Source organism: Cryptotermes secundus, unplaced genomic scaffold, assembly GCF_002891405.2.
Source record: "Cryptotermes secundus unplaced genomic scaffold, Csec_1.0 scaffold159, whole genome shotgun sequence".
Classification (NCBI taxonomy): Eukaryota; Metazoa; Arthropoda; class Insecta; order Blattodea; family Kalotermitidae; genus Cryptotermes; species Cryptotermes secundus.
This window is the reverse complement of record NW_019725416.1, coordinates 4,455,094-4,479,279: the sequence shown is the minus strand read 5'-3', so window position 1 is coordinate 4,479,279 and position 24,186 is coordinate 4,455,094. Positions and strand designations below refer to the sequence as shown.

The 24,186-nt window shown below is 41.7% G+C and overlaps 1 protein-coding gene across 4 annotated transcripts in view; it reads right to left on the bottom strand.

Annotated features, from left to right (window-relative positions):
* The window catches only part of LOC111863320, a 1,149,828-nt gene that overhangs the window by 69,195 nt on the left and 1,056,447 nt on the right, over window positions 1-24,186 (bottom strand). For all 4 annotated transcript variants that reach the window (XM_033751009.1, XM_033751005.1, XM_033751008.1 and 1 more), the window contains one exon: window positions 2,074-2,331. In XM_033751009.1, coding sequence (XP_033606900.1) covers window positions 2,074-2,331 — 258 coding nt within the window. The remainder of the gene's footprint in view (window positions 1-2,073; window positions 2,332-24,186) is intronic.

The following is a 24,186-nucleotide window of genomic DNA, read 5'->3' as shown; positions in this document are numbered from 1 at the left end:
GGCGCTGTCAAGCATCTCAAAAGATGAATTTAGACAATGTTTTCAAAAATGGAATAAAAGACTAGACAAGTGTATTAGTGTAAATGGAGAGTACTTTGAAGGGGATTGAAGGTTTATGCTTAAAATTTGAATAAATAAGTTAAAAAAAGTTCGGCTTCTTTTGGGTACCCCCTCGTAAGAATGTTAAGAATTGAAGTAGTAAAAACTTCAACAGTCACACTGGACGGAGTTGTTTTATCTTTTGTAATATTTTTAGTGTCACGGACCAGAATGAAACAAATAGAAAACATGGATACATATGTGAAAATACTGAAACTTACATGTCCATCGTAAATGCTACTATATTTTTTCTCCCACATAGAAATTTCTTCTCAATGTAAAGGCTGCTTGGCAGCAAAATGATTATAGCACAATCTCGTATCTTACAATTGTCTGTTCCTGTCTCAAGCCGATAATTTTATGAAGCTGGCTGCTTCTTGCGTGGGTTGAAACGATCCGGCTTTGCATTATGATTACTGATATGCACTGACTGGGGCCGTACCAACGTTACACGGCAAGTGGCATGAATTTATGTTAGGACGATCATGATTGGCAGATAAGCAAAGAATTACGGGAAGAGGCGACAGTATTTGACAAGCTACTAGTTCGGTATTTTTCCGGAGTGATTACTGAAAATCGTAAAAAAAAAAGGCCAATTGCTAAAAGACTACCACAAAGGCTACTTTCAGAATATGAATCATACACGTTACCGAACACCCAAACCTGCTTGGTGACACATAACATCTCATTTGCAGCCTTCACTATTCGGGATTCGAACTCATGTCTTGTAATAGGGGTGTCGGTGATTTGTATATTAGCTATTAGCTTACTTTGAAAACAGGATTCTACCCTTATATAATTCTTTATTATTCCCCTTCTTTCCTTAGGAGAATTTCGATTATCTCGGGCGATGTCATCCAACTCTTTCTCAGCGAGACTCAGTACTGGCTCTCAAGGAAAACGCGTGGTTCCGTAAGGCAACCAGTTCTAGTTCTTTGTTATCAGAACTATAGGGGATTAGCACATGCTACTGGACACGCAGGCTGCAGTGAATACAAACCGGTGTCCACGCTGTGCAAGACAAGGTTAACGCATTCCAACAATAACATAATATCAAAACGGTCTTAATATCAGCATGCTATGGTCATAGCTGAACAGCACTGGCTATAACCTGGGAAACGTGTTATGCACTTAAAACGAGTATCCGGTTTTATTCCCCTTGACATGCCTCGCAAAAAGAAGAAAACAATATTAACTTTCGCAAAACTTTGTGCCATATTTCAGGCGATGGACGATTTCATATTGTTTGAAACAAGGGTCTTGTTCAGGTGGCTTGTTGTTTCCTACGTTCCAGTTCAAAACTGGATTCCCATATGTACGGCCGGTCTTCATCAGTCTTTCTGGACGAATACCGGGAAAGAACCGGAAAATAGAACACCAACCCTTCTTCTTGAGTTAATATCATTCAAATTTTCACATGAGCGGAATATATATTATGCACATCCTAACGAAAACTAAAATTAAAACCCAATAACAATGTCAAAATATAAAATAATCTATAATTCTGCATAGGCCTATATTCTTGTAAGAGAAAAGTTCCATCTTCTTGGATATAACACCGTGTAGTCCGCTGAAAGTCAACTGACGTTTCGGAGGAATATGTTGCCTCCTTCTTCACGGTCGAAGAATAACCTAGACAAGACAACAGCACGAATCAGGTGGTTTCCTACGCGGCTTTATATCCCAGAATATTACCGCTGTGAGAACCTGAAATTCTGAGTGTAGAGTAAATATTTGAAAAAATAATAATTGTAGCCTAATTTAAGAGAAACAGTAGAAATCCATAAATATAATCTGCGGTTGAAATGTCGAAGAGGTGAAGCATACAGTTATCAGTGCGCTACACAAACTTAAAATCATTAAACTAAGACAATCAGTGTCCTTGTGATGTCCAATCGTGGAGCCCTCACTAACATTTCGCGGCTCTAATACAATATGAACCCAACAGATATAAACACTGAAACTTGTTCTTACCTTCTTGAAGTAGCCGCCATGTAAGCGCATATGCCCGTTCAGAGCTGGAATATTCTTAAACTTCCTATGGCACAGATTGCATTCAACAGGTTTGGGGTCTTGCTGTTGCGATTGTTGTTGCTGCTGTTGTTGCTGTTGTGTTTGTTGTTGCTGAGACTGTTGCTGTTTCGCTGAACCGACGCTGTTGACGCTACCGCCAGTCTGGGATTGCCCGTTGCTGACCCCATTCGTCTTGTTGCCAGCACCGACGGTTGAACTCTGCAACAATGGATAATTACATCATCAATGACGGGATAAGCGTTCTAGTCCTTGAACAGAAAATATCCTGAACTATAGGAAGGAAAACAGTTCCTTTCTTTACCAAGTGACAATAATGAGCTGAGCGTGTTGGATATTGTGACGTGCGGCCTGAAAGCTGCAACGTGCCCATCTGGTGGGCAGGGCTTCGCGGAGTACGTTCCCGTGATAACACGAAATGCACCGTTAGGCGGGGCCACATGAGCGCACAAAATGCGTCTGTTGTAACTAACGTACTTTATGATGGACGTTGCTGCGGACACCACACAGTTGCAGAATGCGGTCACTAGTTTTTTGTCTGCAATGGAGCCAGAAGAAAGCGTAGAATTCGTCTCTCTAGTATATTTCTACAACGGACGTCACGACGTTCGTTACAACGGACGCATTTTGTGCGCTCGTGTGGCCCCAGCCTTACTCTGGATTTTGATGGAACTGTTGAAGACATATCCATGGTAACGACTTCTAAACAGACTGTTACCACGGATATGAAAAACAGAATTCTTCAAGATGATTCCTATCCCAGACGCCTAGCAAGGATAAGAGGAGGCGAGTTGAGAAGCCGTTAGTACAGGAGTCAAGGTAGAAGAAGATGACAGAATACGACAGAACACGGAAGAAGGAGATGTGACCTGGCAGTGAATCAACGTGCTTTCAAAAACGAAGCAGAGCTACGCAGAGAGAGATTCGTTATCCAGAGGCAGTTGAGTGTGTGAACTGTTATAACCGAGTGTAATTGTGATAGTGACGTCAAATGAATCCAGTCGTCAAATCTAGAATCCACAATTATTAGTCACGCGTACACCTCTACATGTGACAATATCATAGTTACATCTTATCAGTCGTTGGAAATCAGTTTATTTTGTGGCTGCAGTTAATCTTCTTTTAAGAGTGTTCTGTCCCCTCTCCCCCAAAACAAATTAGGTGTCCTTAGACTTTTCAGGAAGATTGCAAGAAGAATCTTAACGTTCGAAACAAAAGCAGGCACGAGTAATCAGATTTCGGTCTTCCAGTAGGTTGTCGGCCAGAAGGGAACGCTGAAGTTTCCAATGGGAAGCATCAGATCGTATCAGATCGAAACAGAAGTGCGAATGTTTTACATTAAACGAATTGTTTTTCCAAAACAGTCAGCCATATTTTCTCGCTTCAAATCTGGATAAAGTAACTTGCCAAAGTGATATCCAGATACAAAATGAGTTACAAATATGCCACCCAGTTGTACCTAAAAGGTCAAACGAATTGTCAAAGGTGCGGCATTAGAAATGAAGCGACCAATAAACCAAACAGTTTTTTTTAATGTTAATGACAGTGTAAAGATGTCCTTGTGCTCAACTAATTAAGCACTACGCCAGGAAGGCGTGTGGGTGAGTGGATGTATAGATACACATTTTCTTGACCTTGGCATTTTGATGGAGGTGAGTGGTCAGCCACACGCCCCTGCCGCTTTACCCCCGGTACCCATCGGATATGATGCTAGGATGGGCCCCAGTGCTTGTCTAGACGTTGTGGAAAACAGAAAATTCTTGATCCTGTTGGGACTAGAACTCTGACCCCTCAAATCTTTTCCGGACAAGCAAATTGAAATGTGACTTTCCACAGAACAATTTCAGGGACGAAACCAACAAACAACCAACTGTTTTTGAACGCTTATCATGCTCGTCTGATTTAGTTCTGGATGCAATTTTCAAATCCCCGAAGTTAAAATTTATTTTGAAGATAGTCATTTTGAATCACATGGGATGCTAACGGAGCAATCTGCCAACAATGCTCAAAGTAGTCGGTGATTCCAATCATGTCAGTGATGCGTGTAGAGGTATTCGCAAGGTGAGACTGTATTCTTTAAAGTTCTGTGACAATATTTACCTGCTGGAGAATAATGCCGGTAATTTAACTGTCGGAGCTTCCAGATGCCCGCAAACATGACTGACTTGTGAATTAAAAAAGAATATTTTAGGTGATCTTTTAAACCAACCCAAATCAATTTATTAATTTATAATGTATAATTTATTGATGTTCACAGACAGAATTATTTGTTGTTTCTGTGGTATGGAATCGCACTTCTTGCTGTACTTTAGAAGCCCAGGTATGTTGTGTTTAAGATTCCATGAAGGATAAATTATTAGACGGTTATATAGCACTAAATTTTAAGAAGGTAGACGCTAAGGCCTGTACTACAACCCATTAACTTCCTGTTATTTTCATGTAAAGTTAAAGTTATGGTGCCAAATTAAATTTAAACAAATTGACAACATACTGATTGTTATATAGGTCTTTCGTTTTGTTCTTCTTTATACAGTACAGGTTTCGGCCCCAAACGGCCATCATCAGGTGTATACACTCACGTATCTGTTACACTGAACTTATTTATAACATTTAAAATTTAAAAATGTCAGGGTTACTCGCCCTATGTCTATAGTGCTGCAGCGGCTTCTTCTTGTTTCTAGTGCTGTACAGGTGTTATTCTGTGTAGTGTGTAGTGTATAACAAAACGAAAGACCTATAATATAGTTTGCACTTAGGACGGAGTTATACTATATATCGTATAGAGCGCACCAGGATGCTTAAATATAATATTGTATACTGACTGTTGTTAAAAATGGCTATGGGGTTTTAAACTTAATGATAGATATTCTTCCCTCAAATAATATATGATAAGACGGATGGAACATGTAGCATGCATCGGAGAGAAACGTTTTGGTCGGAGAATCTGCACTTGGAAGATTTATACGTAAATGGAACTAACTAACTTCATAGAGCTGAGCCTTTCTTGAGAAGACGCAAATTGTGCATCTACTCAAGAACTTCCCAACATTTTATGGAACCCGAAATTTCATTACCTTGTTCACAAGAGCCCTCCACTGGTCCCTATCCTGAGCCAGATCGATCCAGCTAAACCACCCCATCTTATCTCTCTAAGAGCCTTTTAAAATTGTTCACCCACCTACGTCTTGGTCTTCTTAGTGGTCTATTTCCTTTTGGCTTTCTAACGAGTAACCTACATGCATTACTCTTCTCCCCATTCATTCTAAATGGCATACCCATCTCATCTTCTTTGACTTGATCATTCTAATTGTATTTGGCGAGGAATAGAAATTATAACGCACCTCATTACGCAGTTTTATGGGTGAATGGAAGGATATTAAAGAATTGCGATAGTGATGTGGAGTGAGTTCATCTGGCACAAGTTAAGGGCCAATGGTGAGCCTTCAGGTTCCATAGATTGTGTAGACTGTCTTGAGGAGCTAAGCTACTACGAATATTAATCAACTATGGAGTAAAGATAGTTAAGTCGTTCTGCTTCGTTTGCACTATTCTGAGATAATTTTAAATTATCGCGTATCGAAGTGAACCACTGAACATGAGAGCCACCAAAATCACGAGAAATTAAGCTCTGCCAATTTCGGAGTTGGAGGAAGTCTTATCTTGATGGAAACTTTCCCACTGTGTAATGGGTAGAAGAATGATTATGCACATATTTAATCTCCGGTCATTTTTTTTTATTCTCACTTCGTTCGGCCATGAAATTAGGGGAATTCCTGACGCTTCTAGTGATTAGGACGATTTATTTTGGGAAATTTAAGAGGCTTAGCGGTGGTGCTGGAGGTATTATTCCCTCATCCTTCCGCCTCTATGGCTCCGTGTAATCACTTCGCAGCGAAATAAAACTTTAGGTAGCAGGCGAAAATCAGGCCGTTGCTAGGGGCGGCTTCTTCATGCGCACTAGCGATGGCAAACATTTTCTGTTTCCTGAAGTAAATGAAGTAGAAGAAGCCAGGAAGGGCCAGAAGCTAAATGGCTTAAACTGAATACTTCTTGGAGAGTATGGTAAGGTAAAGTATCCCTGTAACAGGCCTGGAAAAGACTTGGAAAAAAGTGATCAGGACATACTTACTTACTCATGGAGCTGAGCCCTTCTGGAGGAGCCGCCAGTTCTGCAGCTACCCAAGAATTTCCCAGCATTTTATGGAACCCGAAGGTTCATTACCGTGTTCACAAGAGCACTCACTGGTCCCTATCCTGAGCCAGATCTATCCAATCCAAACCATCCCTTCTCTTTAAGATACATTCTAATATTTTCCACCCACCTGCTCCTTGGTCTTCCTTGTAGTTCCTTTCCTTCTGGCTTTCCCACCAATATCCTATCATAATCCAGGTAAATACCCGGTATTTGTCCGGAGGGACTTAAGGAAACCAAGAAACATATCAGTCAGAATAGTCGGTGTTTCGGTTGAAATCTGAATCCAACACGTTAAGGATGCGAGTCTAGAACACCGTTACAATTATGTCAGATTATCAAGATGAGAAACACCTGGAAAGTTTCGAAATGTGGTGTTGGAGAAGGATGGAGAAGATCAGTTGGACCGATTATGTAAGAAATGAAGAAGTGTTAATTAGAGTCAGTGAGCAGAGGAATATCCTACACGAAATAAGAAAACGGAAGGCTAATTGGATTGGTCATGTTTTCCGCAGAAACTGCCTTCTAAAAGAAGTTACCGAAGGAAAGATAGATGGGCGGATAGAAGTGACAAGAAGACGAGGAAGAAGACGTAAGAAGATGCTGGATGACCTTGGGGACAGAAGAGGATACTGTCATTTGAAGGAGAAAGCTCTAGATCGCATTAAGTGGAGGAATTGTTTTGGAAGAGACTGTGGACCTGTCGTCTTGACAGATTACTGATGATGATGATCATCATCATGAGTGGATGACTTATCTCATTAAGAGACCTACTTAGAACAAATTCCCTTATTACTCCATATTATCGGGAGTAGATTGTAAATATGCTATTGATTAAATAAAAATATACGAACGTTATATATCCATTTGTCTCGATTAACCCAGAGTTGAAAGCATGTGAACAAAAAAATGTTATTTAAATTATGAAACTATTTAACGGTGCTATATGAACTACTGAGGTGGGGTCCCGAAACGCCGTGAAAGCGAGAATAAAACATGCAGCTTAATGAAAAGCGGCAGATAATGCAGTACAAGTGGAGACTGCATAATGAGATATGCAGTCTGTGTCGTGCAACCAGATGATTGGATTTCGTATTCAGTTCTTTCTGAGTACGCTCTCAAAAGGCATCAAGTGGTGCTTGTTTCAGAAAGCATTTACTGTGAAGGTCCTTGAATGTAGATAAGAAACAAGCAGCAAGTTATACGCTGAGTGTTCTTTGGAGTGTAGGATGACTAGTCACACGATGTAATGGGCGACAGAAGTGAAGAAGAAAAGGCAGACAATAAAATATGAAAGAACAGAAAAGGCAAATAAGAAGATTAATTTTATATGAAAAAGGAAATGAAGAAAAGCAAGGAGAAGTGAAGAGGAAAAGGCAGATAAGAAAATATGAAAGAACAGAAAAGGCAAATACGAAGATCAATTTTATATGAAAAAGGAAATGAAGGAAAGCAAGGAGAAGTGAAGAAAAAAAGGCAGACAAGAAAATATGAAAGAACAGAAAAGGCAAATACGAAGATCAATTTTATATGAAAAAGGAAACGAAAGAAGAGATGACGTGGTGACACAAGCGAAGGCGAGCTCAGAGAGAAAAATATGAGGAAGAAGAACGAGGAGTGTAAAAGAAAGAAGAAAAGGGTGGAAATGGTGAAAGGGGAGGAAAAGAGTTTGCATGTTTTCTCTATGCTAGTTACATGGTGAAGACCACGCATTTTTTCTTTCAGTTGCTAGTATTTTTCATTTCGGAAACTAATGGATTACGACGAATTTTGGTACTAATTCTCCACTCTTCAGAGAGTTTCATTTTAGTATGTATCGGATAGTTATAAACCCCACTTTACACGAAGTTACAGTGCACCTGTTATCAATTTAAAACGCCGCCCTTAAAACTGTCAAATGACACGGAACACAGATCTCACTGAGACCTATAATTTAAATTATTTTTCGATACGTCTAGCCTAGTTTACCACACGCGAGGATAATCATTAACGTGGCTCGATTCGCGGCTGGACCAAAGGATATTTCTGAAGAATGCCGTCTTCTTGGATTTGGTGGCGTATAGATCTTGTGTGAACCGACATTTCGGAGGAACGTATCGCCTCCATCTTCAGGGTAGAAGAATCCGCGAGTGAGGAACCAGCTTGAGCAGATGGCTGCAGCCTCATTCCCCCGAAACGTCGGGTTACAAGATCTACACGGCGCCATGTCCCAGAAGACGGCATTCTTCATACTCACCGCCGCGAAAACCTCAGCTCTTGCAAGAGATTTTTCTCTTCTCCACATTGTCCAGACCGACTCTGCTGCCTACACATCTATCCAGTGAATACCGGGGGCTCTCTTCGGGGCATGAAGCGGCCAACCTGTGAAACTGAACACTCACCTCCACGTAGTGCTGAAGTAAAGAATGGTGGACCTATTCATCCAGTCCCCCATACGCCTTCATGTCGTAGTGCTTAATTAATTGAGCACAGGGGAAAATTTACCTTCATCTTTCTTGAGGTTCTCTGCCTTCCAGGATGTGATGCCTTACAGTGAGATAGAAGTTTACCGAAGTTCCGAAGGGATATACTGCTTCCATCTTCAGAGCTTCAGTAAGCCGGACAAGCAACAAGCACGTAGCGAGTTGAAGATGGGGAAGTTATGTTCCTCCGTAACTTCGCTGAACTTCTACCACACTATACGGTGTCACATTCTAGCAGACGGCGCTTTTCTCAGTTAACGTAACTATGAACTGTACTTGACTTTCAGTTTATTGGCTGTGTGTGTCAAAGAACCGGAACATGCAACGGGATAAATAACAGAGAAAAGACTCTGTAGTCAACGACCGTTTCCGGACAACGGCTCGGTACACACATAAAACATAAAGTTTTCCCTTTGCTTAATTAATTAAGCACTACGTCATGAAGGCGTATGCGGAAGTGGCTGTATAGATCCACATTTTCTTGACCTAGTTACTAGTCGAAGGTGAGTGGTCAGCTTCACGATCCAGGCCGTTTTACTCCTGAGGAAAGATACCCCGGTGTCTACTGAATATGAGTCTGGGTGAGCCCCAAAGCTGGTCTAGACGCTATGGAGAACATAAAAATCTTACAAGCCCATAGCCTGTTCCTGTACTAAGCTACTTCGAGTCTTCTGCGGGCAGGTACTAACATTTTTAGAGCAGTGATTTGAATTTATAATGAATATAAGTGGGGAGGGAGGAAATATTTTCAGTCGCTTCTGAAAGGCGGCTATTTAACAACCTCGGCACAGAGAAGACAGCCGCATTGACGAGAACTTCCATGTTATAACATTTTTATTTTTCTTCAGAAAATAATGCGACATCCCTGTCGTCGTTTCAAAAGAGCGACGCCTGTTCACACACTTAATTGCTTCCTCGTTAATCTTGTTGGAGTAATAAATTTACTAAATTCCTTTCCCGGGACCTAGAGATTGAAAAGATCTTTGTATAAAACACGGTGGAAAATTTCCATGCCAACTAACAAATATAAATACATTTTTTTTAGTAGAAGTTATAAAAGAAATATGAAATTTGTTTTATAATTAGCCGAAGGGACATTTAAAATGTTCCATTGTTACATTTGTGGATACCCTACCGACTGCAGAGAGAAAAAGAGAAACGGCAAAGAAAAATATGAATTAAGATCGTTATTTTGAAATTAAAAAGCAGAGCTCAAGAACCTGGCGCACTCTAATTAAAATGGCATTACATACACATACAACACGATCACTGCTTCTCTGTGTTCCTGTGTAGCTAACATAATTTCTTTAGCACTTTGTTCTGAAACATCCTCCCCCCCTCCCCCCCCCCCCCCTTAGGGCGAGACACCCTGCTTCATGGCAAAGGTAAAGTTGTCCCTGTGCTGAATTAATTAAACACTACGCCATGAAGGCGTATGGAGGAGTGGATGTATAGATCTACATTTTCTTGACCTCGGCACTAGTTCCAGATGAGTGGTCAGCTTCACGCCCCGGATATTTAACCACATGGAAAGAGCCCCCGGTACCCATTGGATAGGAGGTTGGGTGGACCCCAGACGACGTGGAAAAAATGCTTGACCCTATCAACACTCGAACGCCGACCTCTTGGTCGTCCAGCCCGTAGCCAGTCGCTATACCAGCTCCCCGCTTTTCTTGCATATAATACCCTTAATATCTTCAGATTAAAATGACTTCGTAATTCAAGAACAAGGAAATAAATAAAACTTCTTTTTAGCGTGTTATTTTCTTCCGTTTAAAACATCGTTAAGCTTTTAACTTGAAATTCAGATACGTTTGCAAGTGAAGCAAATGTACACATGTGAATGAGTATGTCATACGGACATCACAATAAATCCGCTTATGACAGAGATCTGGCTGGCTAGAAATGCACGGACTCATTGCAGTTTGTGAACATGTTGACCTTGATAGCGGCAGTTACACGTTCAAACGGATGGACACCGACGCTGATGCTGCTAATTCAACAGTTGTCCAACTTACGTTACGTGCAATGACCAATTTATGACGAATTCAGAAGCAACGGTAGCTTATTTGGCTGAGGCATTATGCTACAAGCCGGAAGGTCGCGGGTTAGGTTTCCGATGAGGTCATTTGATTTATTTCAATTGACCTAATGCTTCCAGGTTTAATTTGGCCCTGGAGGCGATTCAGTCTCTAATAGAAATGATTACCAGGAAACTTCCTGGGGGTGAAGGCGGCCGGGGCGTAAGGCTGACAACCTTACCGCCATCTGTGAGCCGATTGTCTAGAGAATATGTGGGAACCTCGACGTCTCACAACCCTATGGGCCTCAATGGACTCCATGGACAGGGATAGCTTTACCTTTTATTTTACCTTTTTATCGAGCGAGTTACATCGTTAACAACGATGTTTAATTCAAGAGTTACTGAATGAGATACGATGAAATGGTATGAAGCGAATTATGTTGAAGAACATTATACTTAATTCAACCGGTACCGACTTCGTTATGGAGACAGTGTTTAATTAAAGAAGCGTTACCAGAATTGCTTAATTCAAACGTCAAAGAGCACATTTGAAGATGTCGATTAGTTCAGGAGTTTTAAGTGTTCATAACTAAAGAGTCCCTCTCGTTGGTGCCTCCACCTTATCGTGGTAGGGGGTTTGAGTATGCCAAGGATCCTGAGAGCTATACCAGCGGTAGCGTAACTACTGGCAGGGCCTCCTTTGCTGGACAGGTCAAAGGGTAGGCATCAGACGAAGAGGGACACCAAGCAGCGGAAGCAGCCGGAAGCAGCGTCATCAGTAGCGACTTGAAGCACAGAGCAAATGATGCTCGAGATGGTTCAAGTTCGTATAGCAACAGGCGTGACCAGAGTGGTTTGAACGGCTGTTGTACTGCGATGTGGAAAGCAAATGGAAAAACTACCACATTATCACTTTTCCTGGATAGTCTCTTTCCAAACACAGAGACACCATGTATGCGAACCAGAAGACGTAAGAAGATGCTGGATGACCTTGGGGACAGAAGAGGATATTCTCATTTGAAGGAGAAATCTCTAGATCGCATTAAGTGGAGAAACTGTTTTGGGAGAGACTGTGGACCTGTCGTCTGACAGATTACTGATAAAAAAAAAACTAAAGAGTTACTGAGAACTAACCATTAATTTCATAGAGCTGAGAACTTTTTGAGAAGCTGCCAGCTGTGCAGCTATTCAAGAACTTCCTAGCATTTTATGGAACACGAAGCTGCATTACCATGTTCGTAAGAACTCTCCACTGGTCCCTATCTTCAGCAGATCAATCCAGTCAATACCACCCCATCCTATCTCTCTAAGATCCATTTTAATTTTATCCATTCACCTACGTCTTGGTCAACCTAGTGGTCGCTTTGTACAGATATCCTGTTTGTATTACTCTTCATCCACATTCGTGCTACATACCGTACATATCTCATGCTCCTTTACTTAATCATTCTTATTATATTGTACTTGTCGAAAAGTACAAGTTATGAAGCTTGTCACTGTGCAGTTTTCTCCAACCTCCTGTCATTTCATCTCTCTTCGGTCCAAATATTCTCCTCAGCATCCACTTCTGAAACACCCTCAGTCTATATTCCTCCCTTAATGTCAGAGACCAAGTTTCACACCCATATAGAACCACAGGCAAAATTATAGTTTTATATATTCTAATTTTTATGTTCTTAGACAGCAGATGAAAAGACAAAAGCTTCTGGACTGAATGGTAGCAAGCATTACCCAAGTCAGTCTCTTAATTTGTTCCTGAATCAAGTTTCGATCTGTTATCGTCGTTCCCAAATATATGAACTGTGCCACATTTTCAAAACATGTTTCCTATCTTTATGTCATGATTTTGCCCTGCATTTTGGTGACTAGACAGTGACATATACTTCGTTTATTCTGTGTTTACTTCTAGACCAACCTCATTACTTGCGTTAATTAAAGTTTGTGTTTTTTTCTTTATGGTATCTATATTATGACCCAGTAGATTCGTATCATAGACCAACAGCTGATGTGTCCTGTTTAGTTTCACTCCCACCTGGTTTTCCTGGACCTTCCTAATGGTACATTCTAAAGCAAAGTTGAAATGCAGTGGCGAAAAAAACATGTCCTTTAGGAAAATTATCAGACAAATGTTTATCTATACGGACTTTACTATAGGTTTTACTTAGACACATTCTTAATCAGTACAGTTTTCCCCCACACTCACAATGCTATCTCGATAGGTCTACTTTACATTAAAGAAATTCAAAGAAATTTACTCAGAGATTTAACACTTTTAGGCAGTTTAGTTATTAAATATTACGTTCATAAATGCAGTTCCTACATAACAGAAAAACATTATTCATGTTAATTACAAAGACATATCAGCTCATTATTCTTCATGATATTTTACAACGCTTCCAGTATCTACAAAACTACGCATGTATACCCGTAACCTGGCAACGACAGCGAAATAAACTGCTATTAAAAGCTGTTGCTAGGTATTCGCTTCGAAAAGAGAAGCCGTTGCTAGGTAATTGTTCTGTAAACACACTACGTTGCTAGATAATCACTACACGCAACAGTAAAAGAACTGTTCTAATAGGCGTTTTCTGCGCGGCCAGGCCCAGGCTATATAACGAAGCAGCTAGTTTGATTCTGCACTTTGACTTCGACAGTGAGGCGAGGAGCGAGATATACTAGTGACAGTGTGCCACTGCCAAGGAACGACTAGTAAAAACTCGGCGCTTGCAGTATAATTTACGGAGGGTGTAGAATAGTGAAAGTGTTACAAATTCACAGACGGTAAACCAGCTACACCAGGTCTTCATTGGATTTAGCGGTCTGAACGAAACCCGTGTTAGACGTACTAAATAGTATTTCGAAGTGTTGGAAGAATAAGCCACGAAAATGTGCAAAATATCAGCCCTCATTCTAGCATGCTTAGCTTTTATGGTATTTCCCCAAATAGGAATATACCATAAAATCCCAGAATTCGAACTATCTACTGCACCTGGACCGATCTCAGCACCTGTACCAGTACCAGTACCAGAATCTAACGCAGCACCTGAACGCATCCCAAAATCTGATACTGTCCGAACCTTGCAGACAATGGAAGACTCAGAAATAATTGAGGCTGGAACCTCCGCTAGAACAAAGAAAGCAGAGTATGCAGGGTCCTGGGCATTTCAGCGGAGAATGTCACAAGAACACGAGTATTTCTGGATTCTACTTGGTGGTCCCCTGTTCCTCAGCCTCATCACACTCACTGTGTGTGTGATTGTGTGGTGCCCCCTTCGGCGGGTTTCGTACAGGGAACATGAGAGAACACAGAAACCGGCACAGTTCAAGATTTCAGTACACCAGTGGAAATGTGTCCTGCTAGAGATGAGAAACGTGCCGGCGAAAATTAAAAAAACGGCAGAACTACGTGCACGGGTCCAGAATGAGCTTCACACTTTCTATCTTATGGCGAAGGTACGAGACGAAGAGCTTGCTCAGTGGAGGAATGAGTTGGATAAAATTAGCAGGATTTTGAAGGCCCAGGGCGAATATTATAATCAGTTATTCAGTGATTCCACCAGGACAATCGATATGGAGGAGAAAGAACAACCTCCCCACTTTCAGAACGAGGGGGATTCAGTGAGGAATTTGTCGATGAGGACACAAGAGCAACATCTCAGAAACCAGCAACTTCAGAATACCATTCCGTTAAAAGTAGAGGAAGATGAAGACGATGGCCACGTTCAAGGTCAGCTGAATTCCGCGAGGACAATGAAGACTGAAAAGTTACACCCTTTTCACTCTAACATTAGGCTGAAATTTGTGAGGAGAATGGAGGGGGATTCAGGCAGGAATTTGGCGACGCAGTCAGGAGAGCGCCGTCTCAGATTGCAGAAAATTGCGGATATGTTGCACGTAAAAGTAGAGGAAGACGAAGACGATGGCCACTTTCACAATCAGCTGAATTCCGCGAGGACAATGGAGAAAGCAGACGAACGCCCTGCCCACTTTCGAAATGAGGGGGATTCAACGAGGAATTTGGAAGTGAGGGCGGATGAGCACTCCCTCACATTCCAACAAACAGAAATGCCGAAAATAGTGGAAGAAGACGAACAAGATGCACATCCTCAGGATGAGGTGGATCCTATGAAGATTAAGGCGGAGAGCTTGCCTGTGATTATTACAGAAGAGATAGTAGGTCATCAGGCAACCATGGAGTCCCCTGTGGAGATGAGGGGACGAAGGGAAAACTATATTGCAGCTTCAAAACCTACAGCCGAAAAGAAGGAACTTCCAATGAAGACGGGGGTGGGTTTGGCGCAACCCCCAAACCTCAAGGCAAGGACAGCCAAGGCCGTGTCTCAGAGCAGCACGTACCACAGGCCTGGACGGAGTAATGTGAAGATATATAGCAAGAAGGTTGACTATAGCAAGATAAAGGCCAAGGTTGACACCTGGAGGAAGGCGCCGGCGACAGAATGAAAGCGCACTGCAAACCCGCCTGGCACGGAGCGTGACTAGCTGTGATTCTGTAGTCAGATCCAGACCGAATGAAAGCCATAGAGCCTCCAACAGTCATGGCAGTCACACAGACAAACGATGTGCTAGACAGGATCCAGGGGAACCGTCGATCGAGGATGCTTTTTGCACTCCTGGACCGGCTCGCATCTTGTCAGGGAATTGCTCAGGACTAGCGGCCTTAAGAATTGAGTAGCGGGAGGAGTAGAAGAGGAATCACCGCCAGAACCGTGTCGCAGGGACGGAAGGCGAGACCCATTTCTGACGCCAGGAAAACAGCCCCGGAGGAGACCAAATGGCCTTACGCCTGTAGGATTGTGGACAGCGATGTGGCATGTGAACCATTGCTAGGCATAGAATGCGAAACAAACGANTCAATGGAATTCCGCGAGGACAATGGAGATTGAAATGGATCAACCTCCTCACTTTCAGAATGAGCGGGATTCAGCGAGGACAATGGAGTTAGTGTGGAGTTAGTCAGTGAGTCAGTCAGGTCAGTTGGTGAGTGAGTGAATTAGAGTACTGCTACCGTTCAGTCGTTGTGACCTGTTGCTATGTGAAGCTGGTAGCTGATGCCGCGGACCGATTGGGAACACAGAGGACTGGGAACATCCACCGTTTGTATAACAACACAGCGCGCCTCGAACATCAACAGGACGACACTGAAGGATCCTATTCTCCAAACAACAGAACCATGAGGTGGCAGATGCTTGGCTTCCTTCAAAGAGAAGAAATGAAAAGGACACAAACCAATTTGTTTTAAAAACTTTAACAAAATCTTCTTAAACATATTAATTGTAATTTATAAATATTTGAACGAATTATTATTATTATTTAAAAACGTTAGATTTTGTACTCATTGTATTATAACATTTTATGTTTTTAATAATATTCAGAAAATATATTGTAACAGTGGTTTCTGATTGTACTGATATCCTTCTAGCACTAGCCACTCAGTTCGGCAACGAGATTAAACCCATCTAAATGAAGCTAGCAGTTGGAAGCAGTAGGTTTGTTCGAAACGTTGGTTCCTATCTAGGAAATGACACAGCGTCACATTCCAGAAAACCGTAATCTCAAGCTGATATATGACGAGTACCATCTTCTTGAATTCAGGGCTGTGTAGTTGGGTTTAAGCCTACCGACGTTTCGGAGGAACATGCTGCTTCAGTTCTTGAAGTCGATGAGTAAGCGAAACAGTGGATCTTTACGAAGCCAGCCCGCGATACCTGATCGCACTCAGTATCACTGAACATTATTGACAAGTGTGCATCTGGAGCGATTTCAGATTCAAGTAACTTGACATGTTTTTTAACATGGAACGCGAATATGAAAGTGAAGCCAGTAACCATTTTACCGTAGGGCCGCGGTTAGTCGCTGGCTTCCCACCGCGGCGACCCGGGTTCGATCCCGGGTCTGGTCACGTGATATTTGTGGACAAAGTGACGCTGGGGCAGGTTTTCTCCGAGTACTTCGGTTTCCCCTGCTAATCTTCATTCCACCAATTGCTCCAGAATCACCCTCACCTATCATCTGGAGCTGGTAAAATAGGCCAGAAGTGGCCGCAGAACGAGGGACTTAGTCCCACCCCACTAGCAATAAAAAGAAGACAAAAAAACATTTTACCGTAGTGCGTCACCACTACTTCATGTCTTGAGTTCGATACCCGCCCCTGACGCTGGTTACCATTATTTAATCTGATACTGACCACTGAAGACATGCATTTTACTTTGTACAACACCATACATACGGGGGCATGCGGTAGTACACTGGGTTGAGAGAGTATGCTACAAGCTGGTAGGTCACAGTTTCCATTCCCGATGTCATTGAATTTTTCAACTGACCTAATACTTCCAGCCGCACTATGGCCCTGTGGTCGACTCAGCCTCTAACAGAAATGAGTACCAGAAATCTTCCTGGGGGTTAAAGGCTGCAGACACATAAGCCTGACAATCTCAACTCCAGGCATCGCACCAGCGGGAGACTATACATTTTTCTATGGAAAAGGGAATGACAATCATGAATTAGACACAGGTTTTTTCGTACATAAGAGAATCGTATCAGCAGTTAAGAGGGTAGAATTCATTAGTTAGTTAGTTACTGGAGAGGGTGGGTTTCCCCATGCACTCAGACCAGTATTGGTCCATTGTGCTTCCCTCTATGATATTCTACCAGTCTCTATATCCTACTGACATTGGTGTGTACCATCAGTCCCGACCGAGCCAGCGAGTTCGGCCTCCACTAGCTTGGCGGTATCTATAATGCTCCCCCTTCTATCAGAGGTGTTAGAGACTACTTTTTGGGCGGGAAACGTCCTTGAATTTGGCTCTGTGACCTTCTTTGGAGATATGAGGTTCTTTTACGTGCCGTAAAGCTACGACACGGGACACACGGCTTAAAGTCCCTCCCGGAGGAGTTGTTCCCTGAATTCTTCTGCCCTTAACAATTCGACGACCTTCGCCAGGTTTGAACACGCGTACCACGAGTCATGAGGTGGGAAAGTTACCTCTAGACTACGGAGGCCTCTTTAGAATTCATTAGTGATAGGATACCATATATAATACTAAAAGGTCGCTGGTGTGATATCATTCTTATGAATGTTCATGCCACAACAGAAGATAAAATTGATGACGTAAAGGATAGAGTCTATTTTGAACTAGAACATGTATTTGATAAATTCCCGAAGTACCCTATGAAAATTTTGTTAGGAGATTTCAATGCCAAAGTAGGGAGGGAAGACATTTTCAAACCAACAATTGGAAATGAGAGTTTTCATGAAATTAGTAATGATACCGGAGTTAGAGTAATCACCTTTGCCACATCAAAAAATCTTACTGTCAAAAGTACAATGTTCCCACATCGTAACATCCATAAATTTAATTGGACATCTCCTGATGGGAAGATACACAATCAAATAGACCACATTTTGATAGACAGGAGATGGCATTCAAGTATTCTTGATGTCCGATCAATCAGGGCAGCAGATTGTGATACTGACCACTACCTGGCGGTGGCAAAGATTACGGAAAGACTGGCAGTGAGCAAACAAACAACACACTGAGTTCAAATGGAGAGGTTCAATCTCAAGAAATTAAATGATGTAGAGGGTAAAGAACAAGAACATTAGAGACCTGTATGGAGGAATAAATGACTTTAAAAGGGGTTACCAGCCTAGCAGTAACTTTGTGAAGGATGAGAATGGTGATCTGCTTGCAGATTCCCACAACATTTTGAATAGGTGGAGGAACTACTTCTCTCAGTTATTGAATGTACATAGGGTCAGTGATTTTGGCAGACAGAAATCGATACTGCTGAGCCATTAATACCTGATCCTAGACCCTTTGAGGCTGAAAGTGCTATTGCAAAATTGAAATGGTATAAATCGCCAGGGAGTGATCAAATTCCGGCAGAACTTATTCAAGCAGGAGGTGAAATATTACTTTCTAAGATCCACACTCTAATTACTTCTATTTGGCATAAGGAAAAATTGTCTGATCAGTGGAAGGAGTCTATTATTGTATCAGTTCACAAGAAGGGTGATAAAACTGACTGTAGTAATTATCGGGGAATATCACTGCTATCAACTTCATACAAAATTTTATCCAATACTCTTCCTTCAAGTTTAAGTCCATATATAGATGAAATTATTGGGGATCATCAGTGTGGGTTTCGACGTAACAGATCAACTACAGATCAGATCTTTTGCATTCGCCAGCTACTGGAGGAAAAATTGGAGTACGATGAGACAGTACATCAGCTATTCATAGACTTCAAGAAAGCCTACGATTCACTTAGGAAGGAAGTATTGTACAACATTCTGATAGAGTTTGGGATACCCATGAAACTAATTAGGTTGATTAAAATGTGTTTAAACGAAACGTTTAGTAAAGTCCGTGTAGGTAAACATTTGTCTGATAAATTTCCTATCCAGAATGGTCTAAAACAAGGAGATGCTTTATCTCCACTCCTTTTCAACTTTGCCTCAGAATATGCAATTAGGAAGGTCCATGGAAACCAGGTGGGACTGAAATTAAATGGAACACGTCGGCTGTTGGTCTGTGCCGATGATGTGAATCTACTGGGTGATAATGCAGGTACCATAAAGAAAAACACACAAACTTTAACTGACGCAAGTAAAGAGGCTGGACTAGAAGTAAACACAGAGAAAACTAAGTATATGTTACTGTCTTGTCACCAAAATGCAGGGCAAAATCATGATATAAAGATAGGAAACTGATGTTTTGAAAATGTGGCACAGTTCAGATATTTGGGAACAACGATAACAGATCGAAACCTGATTCAGGGGGAAATTAAGAGGAGATTGAACTCGGGTAATGTTTGCTACCATTCAGTCCAGAACCTTTTGTCTTCTCGTCTGTTGTCCAAAAACATAAAAATTAGAATTTACAAAACTATAATTTTGCCTGTGGTTCCGTATGGGTGTGAAACTTGGTCTCTGACATTAAGGAAGGAATATAGACTGAGGGTGTTTGAGAACAGGGTGTTGAGGAGAATATTTGGACCGAAGAGGGATGAAGTGACAGGAGGTTGGAGAAAACGGCACAATGAGGAGCTTCATAACTTGTACTCTTCCCCAAGTATAATTAACGAGCCTAACTAGTTTTATGGGTACCCCAAACTCTAAGAGAATACTGGACGATTACTGAGACAATTCTGATATCTGTTACCGACCAATTCATACAGTTCAGTTTAGAAGAAAATTGTACCTAATTAATAAGCTTCGGTATAGCTACTGAATAAAACATCTGATCATATCTGTCGATTCGTAATGCAGTTGTTACATAAAAAAATGGACTTACAAATTCTGAGCCTACTATATAGCGAAACCGGTATAAGTCGCTGTGAGACGAGAAATATATATGCAGATCCAATATTATGGCGTCCTACCTGCTATAGAAACACTTACTCATAGAGGGACACGAATCCTTGCTTAAAAACCATTACCTCAACTATGCTAGATACAAAAACGCCCTAACACCGATAAAGAAAGACAATACACCTTCACAGTATTACATACGATAAAGATATATAGTAGTACGTCTCCCAGAGAGTGCCGATGACATTGGCCACGCGGTCTGAGGTATGAACTGTCTTCGCCCGCTCGAACACTGGTATCGTGGCTTCTAATCCCACTCAAGGCATGGATGTCTGTGTGTATATATTCTGTGTACCGGTAGAGACCTTATGAGGGGCTGGTACCCCCCTCCCCCCGTGCAAGGAGTCCTACTGACTGTGTACTTACTTACTTACTTACTTACTTACTTACTCATGGAGCTGAGCCCTTCTGGAAGAGCTGCCAATTCTGCAGCTACTCAAGGATTTCCAAGGATTTTATGGAGCCCGAAGGTTCATTACCAAGGTTCACAAGAGCCCTCCACTGGTCTCTATCCTGAGCCAGATCAATCCAATGAATAATATCCCATCCTATCTCTCTAAGATCCATTTTAATAATGTCCACCCACCTACGCCTTGGTCTTCCCGGTGGTCTCCTTCCTTCTGGCTTTCCAACCAATATCTCATACGCATTTCTCGTCTCCCCCATTCGTGCTACATGCCCTGCCCACCTCATCCTCCTTGACTTGATCATTCTAATTATACTCGGAGAAGAGTAGAAGTTACGAAGCTCGTCATTATTCAGTTTTCTTCAAGCTCCTGTCACTTCATCTCTCTTCGGTCCAAATATTCTCCTCAACACCCTGTTCTCGAACACCCTCAGTCTATGTTCCTCCCTTAATGTCAGAGACCAAGTTTCACACACATACAGGACCACACACTGACTGTGTACAGGAACAAGGAACTGAAAAGCGGCCAAGGCTCAACAAAGGGCCGGAGATCCCCAGAGAAATGAGGCACAGTGCTGGGGAACGCCTTGCTCTGAAATTTCGATATGTCTTTGTTTTCATATGCCACTTTAACCATTAGTGCCTTTGATCGCTATCTGATGAGGTGTCAGTAGCAAACCTAACAATAGACTACTCTTAAATGGTGACTATCGTGAATTAAATTTATAGCCATTAAAATTATTAGACAGGAAACTTTCCGCATGTCACAGTAACATATTTCTCTTGTTCTTACGGAGACAGGGGTTGTCGGTAATGTCATAACGCAAGTCACGAAAGCACGATACAAGTTAATTACTGAAAGGAATGTCTATTATTATAAATACGTTTTCATTGATGGTTTAGTTCAGGAACTTGCTGCAAATGTAGCTCCATTGCTTTGCGGGGTCTGTCCGACGCCATTAGCACAAAATTATCCTTATTATTACAACAAAGCTGTTGCGTAGCAGAACCCACAACGGTTCCCATATAGTGGCACAACATCGAGACTTATCCTGTCACCTATAAACCTGTAAGTAACCGTGGTGACTGCGGCTTCAGAACCATCAGCTCTTTATTATAGAGCCATATTGTGTTTACGACCAAGTCGTTACGTAAACACTACTTCAGTGGTTCATGGATAGCAGCATGACGCTGTGAGTTGCTTAGTCAATTAACCATAAACTGGTAAGCAACCTTAGTAACGGTAGCTTCAGGCAATATTACGTCTTTATTGTAGGGAGAGACATTCTGTAAGACCAGGTCATTGTGTAAACACTAATGCACTAGTTCATGCGTAACATCATGAAATTGTGAATTATTCTGTTATCTACAGCTGTTGAAATTAACCTCAATGACAAGGGCTTGAGATATCATTAATGACTTAATATAGAACAGGACATTAGCTCGAATATTATGTTTCTGGACATTATCCATCGTCCTGTTTTCGTCTAAAAATACTGCCTTATTTATATTTCAAAACATAACGTTTCGGAGACTGGATTCTGTCTCGGTCTTCAAGTAAAACCTATTCAGTTGGGTCCAATTGATAGGTTTTACCTGCAGACGGAGACAGAATCATGTCTCCGAAACATTGTGTTTTGAAATATAAACAGAACGATGGATAACGTCCAGAAACACAATATTTGTACTCATGTACCATCGTCACAAACTTTTAGATCTTATTTAGAGGATATAACCCGTCACGTCTTCAAGGCGTACTGCTTAATTAGTTAAGCACAGGTACAACCTTACACTTCTTACCAAATCTTATTTCGGAGTGTTTCATCTTAATATTCCATTTACCTTTACTGCTAGTCCTCCCAGAAGGCCTCTCCCTTAGAGGTATTAGACCCACATTCTTGTACATATTCCTCTTCAGATATTTACATATTGGAGAGTTCAACGCAAGTGATGGCGTGGAAATTTTGTTCGCCTTCCTCACAAACAGTTTCCTGTTAGGGGCTGAAGCAATACTGAATCACATATATCTGTGAGCTCAGCCAAACGTAGGCTTACCTCCAAATACTGGCTCTACATGATATCTGAGATTCTCACAGTAGTATCATGATTACGGTTTTCTGGGATGTGACGCCATGTAGTTTGGTACATGAGTACCAACGCTTCGGAGGGACTTAGATAGATAGATAGATAGATAGGATAGAAGGTTACGTCGAGTTAAGATCAATGCTATGGATGTAAGGAATAGAAGAACGGTTACTCGCTTGATTCATTTATATATCCTGAAGATGGAGGCAGCAGGTTCCTCCGAAATGTTAGTATTCATCTATAGAACTACACGGCGCCACATCCTAGAACAATAACGACAACAATACTTGTAATTTTGTAACATTCTAAGCAACACAAAGTAAGCATAAATGTAAAACGAAATCACTGAACTCTTCTGAACTAGAAATAGAAACATTCAACAAATTCAACCACGAACTTAAGCTTGTAGTTACCAATCCTGTTGGAGAAGTCAAAGAAAAGGTGTCTATTTCGCGGGAGGTAATGGAAGGCTAATCATGGTTTATCCCAGTCCCTGAAGGCTATTATTCCTATACCTACTTATATAGGCACAGATAGCTACCTCTTCTTATTCTTCTTCAACCTTGACGGATTAGGCTCTCTGGCCAGTTCCCATTCAGAATTAATTATGAAAATTATGTACCTTATAAACAGTTTATAGAACTACTTCGACGTGGGATCAGCCTGTCGAAGGCCGCTACCTACACAGGACAACACAAACGCAGATGAAACACGGACAGACATCCATGCCTCGAGTGGGATTCGAACCGACTATCTCAGTGTCTGAGCGCGCGAAGACATTAGTTACCTCATAATTCATTAACAATTTACATAACCTTAACATCGCCACGCCCTAGTACAAGAAGTATAACAATTTTATATTTTAAATGACAAAAATGAAATATTTCGTTTATAAACGTCATTATTTTTTTTCATAATACGATTAAATGGAACATACACTACTATACTTAGAAATAAGTATTCAAGTCGAGGGTTACCGACGAAAAAAGAAAAAAGAAGTCCGTTGCCGGTATTTTCTTCTCTGTAGCTGCTGGCCCCCAAAGAATAAAACCCACCAAACCATGGAAACTGCATTCACAGTCAATTTTATAGCAATATTTCTGATTTTCACCTCTACACAAAGAGCCGGGAGAGCGCAGTCGGTATAGCGACGGGCTACGGGCTGGACAACCGAGTGTTCGGAGTTCGAGTCCCGGTAGGGTTAAGAATTTTTACTTCTCCAGTTCGTTCAGACCAGCTCTGGGTCCTACCCAACCTCCTATTCAATGGATACCGGGGGCTCTTTCCACGGGTAAAGCGGTCGGGGCGTGAAGCTGACCACCCACCTCCATCTAGTGCCGAGGTTAAGAAAACGTCGGTTTATACATCCACTCTCCCATACGTCTTCATGGCGTAGTGCTTAATTAGTTAAGGACAAGGACAACGTCCCTTGCTTTTTACCTTCACCTTACTATCAAAACGGACATGATACTGTATATATGTATAATACAACTG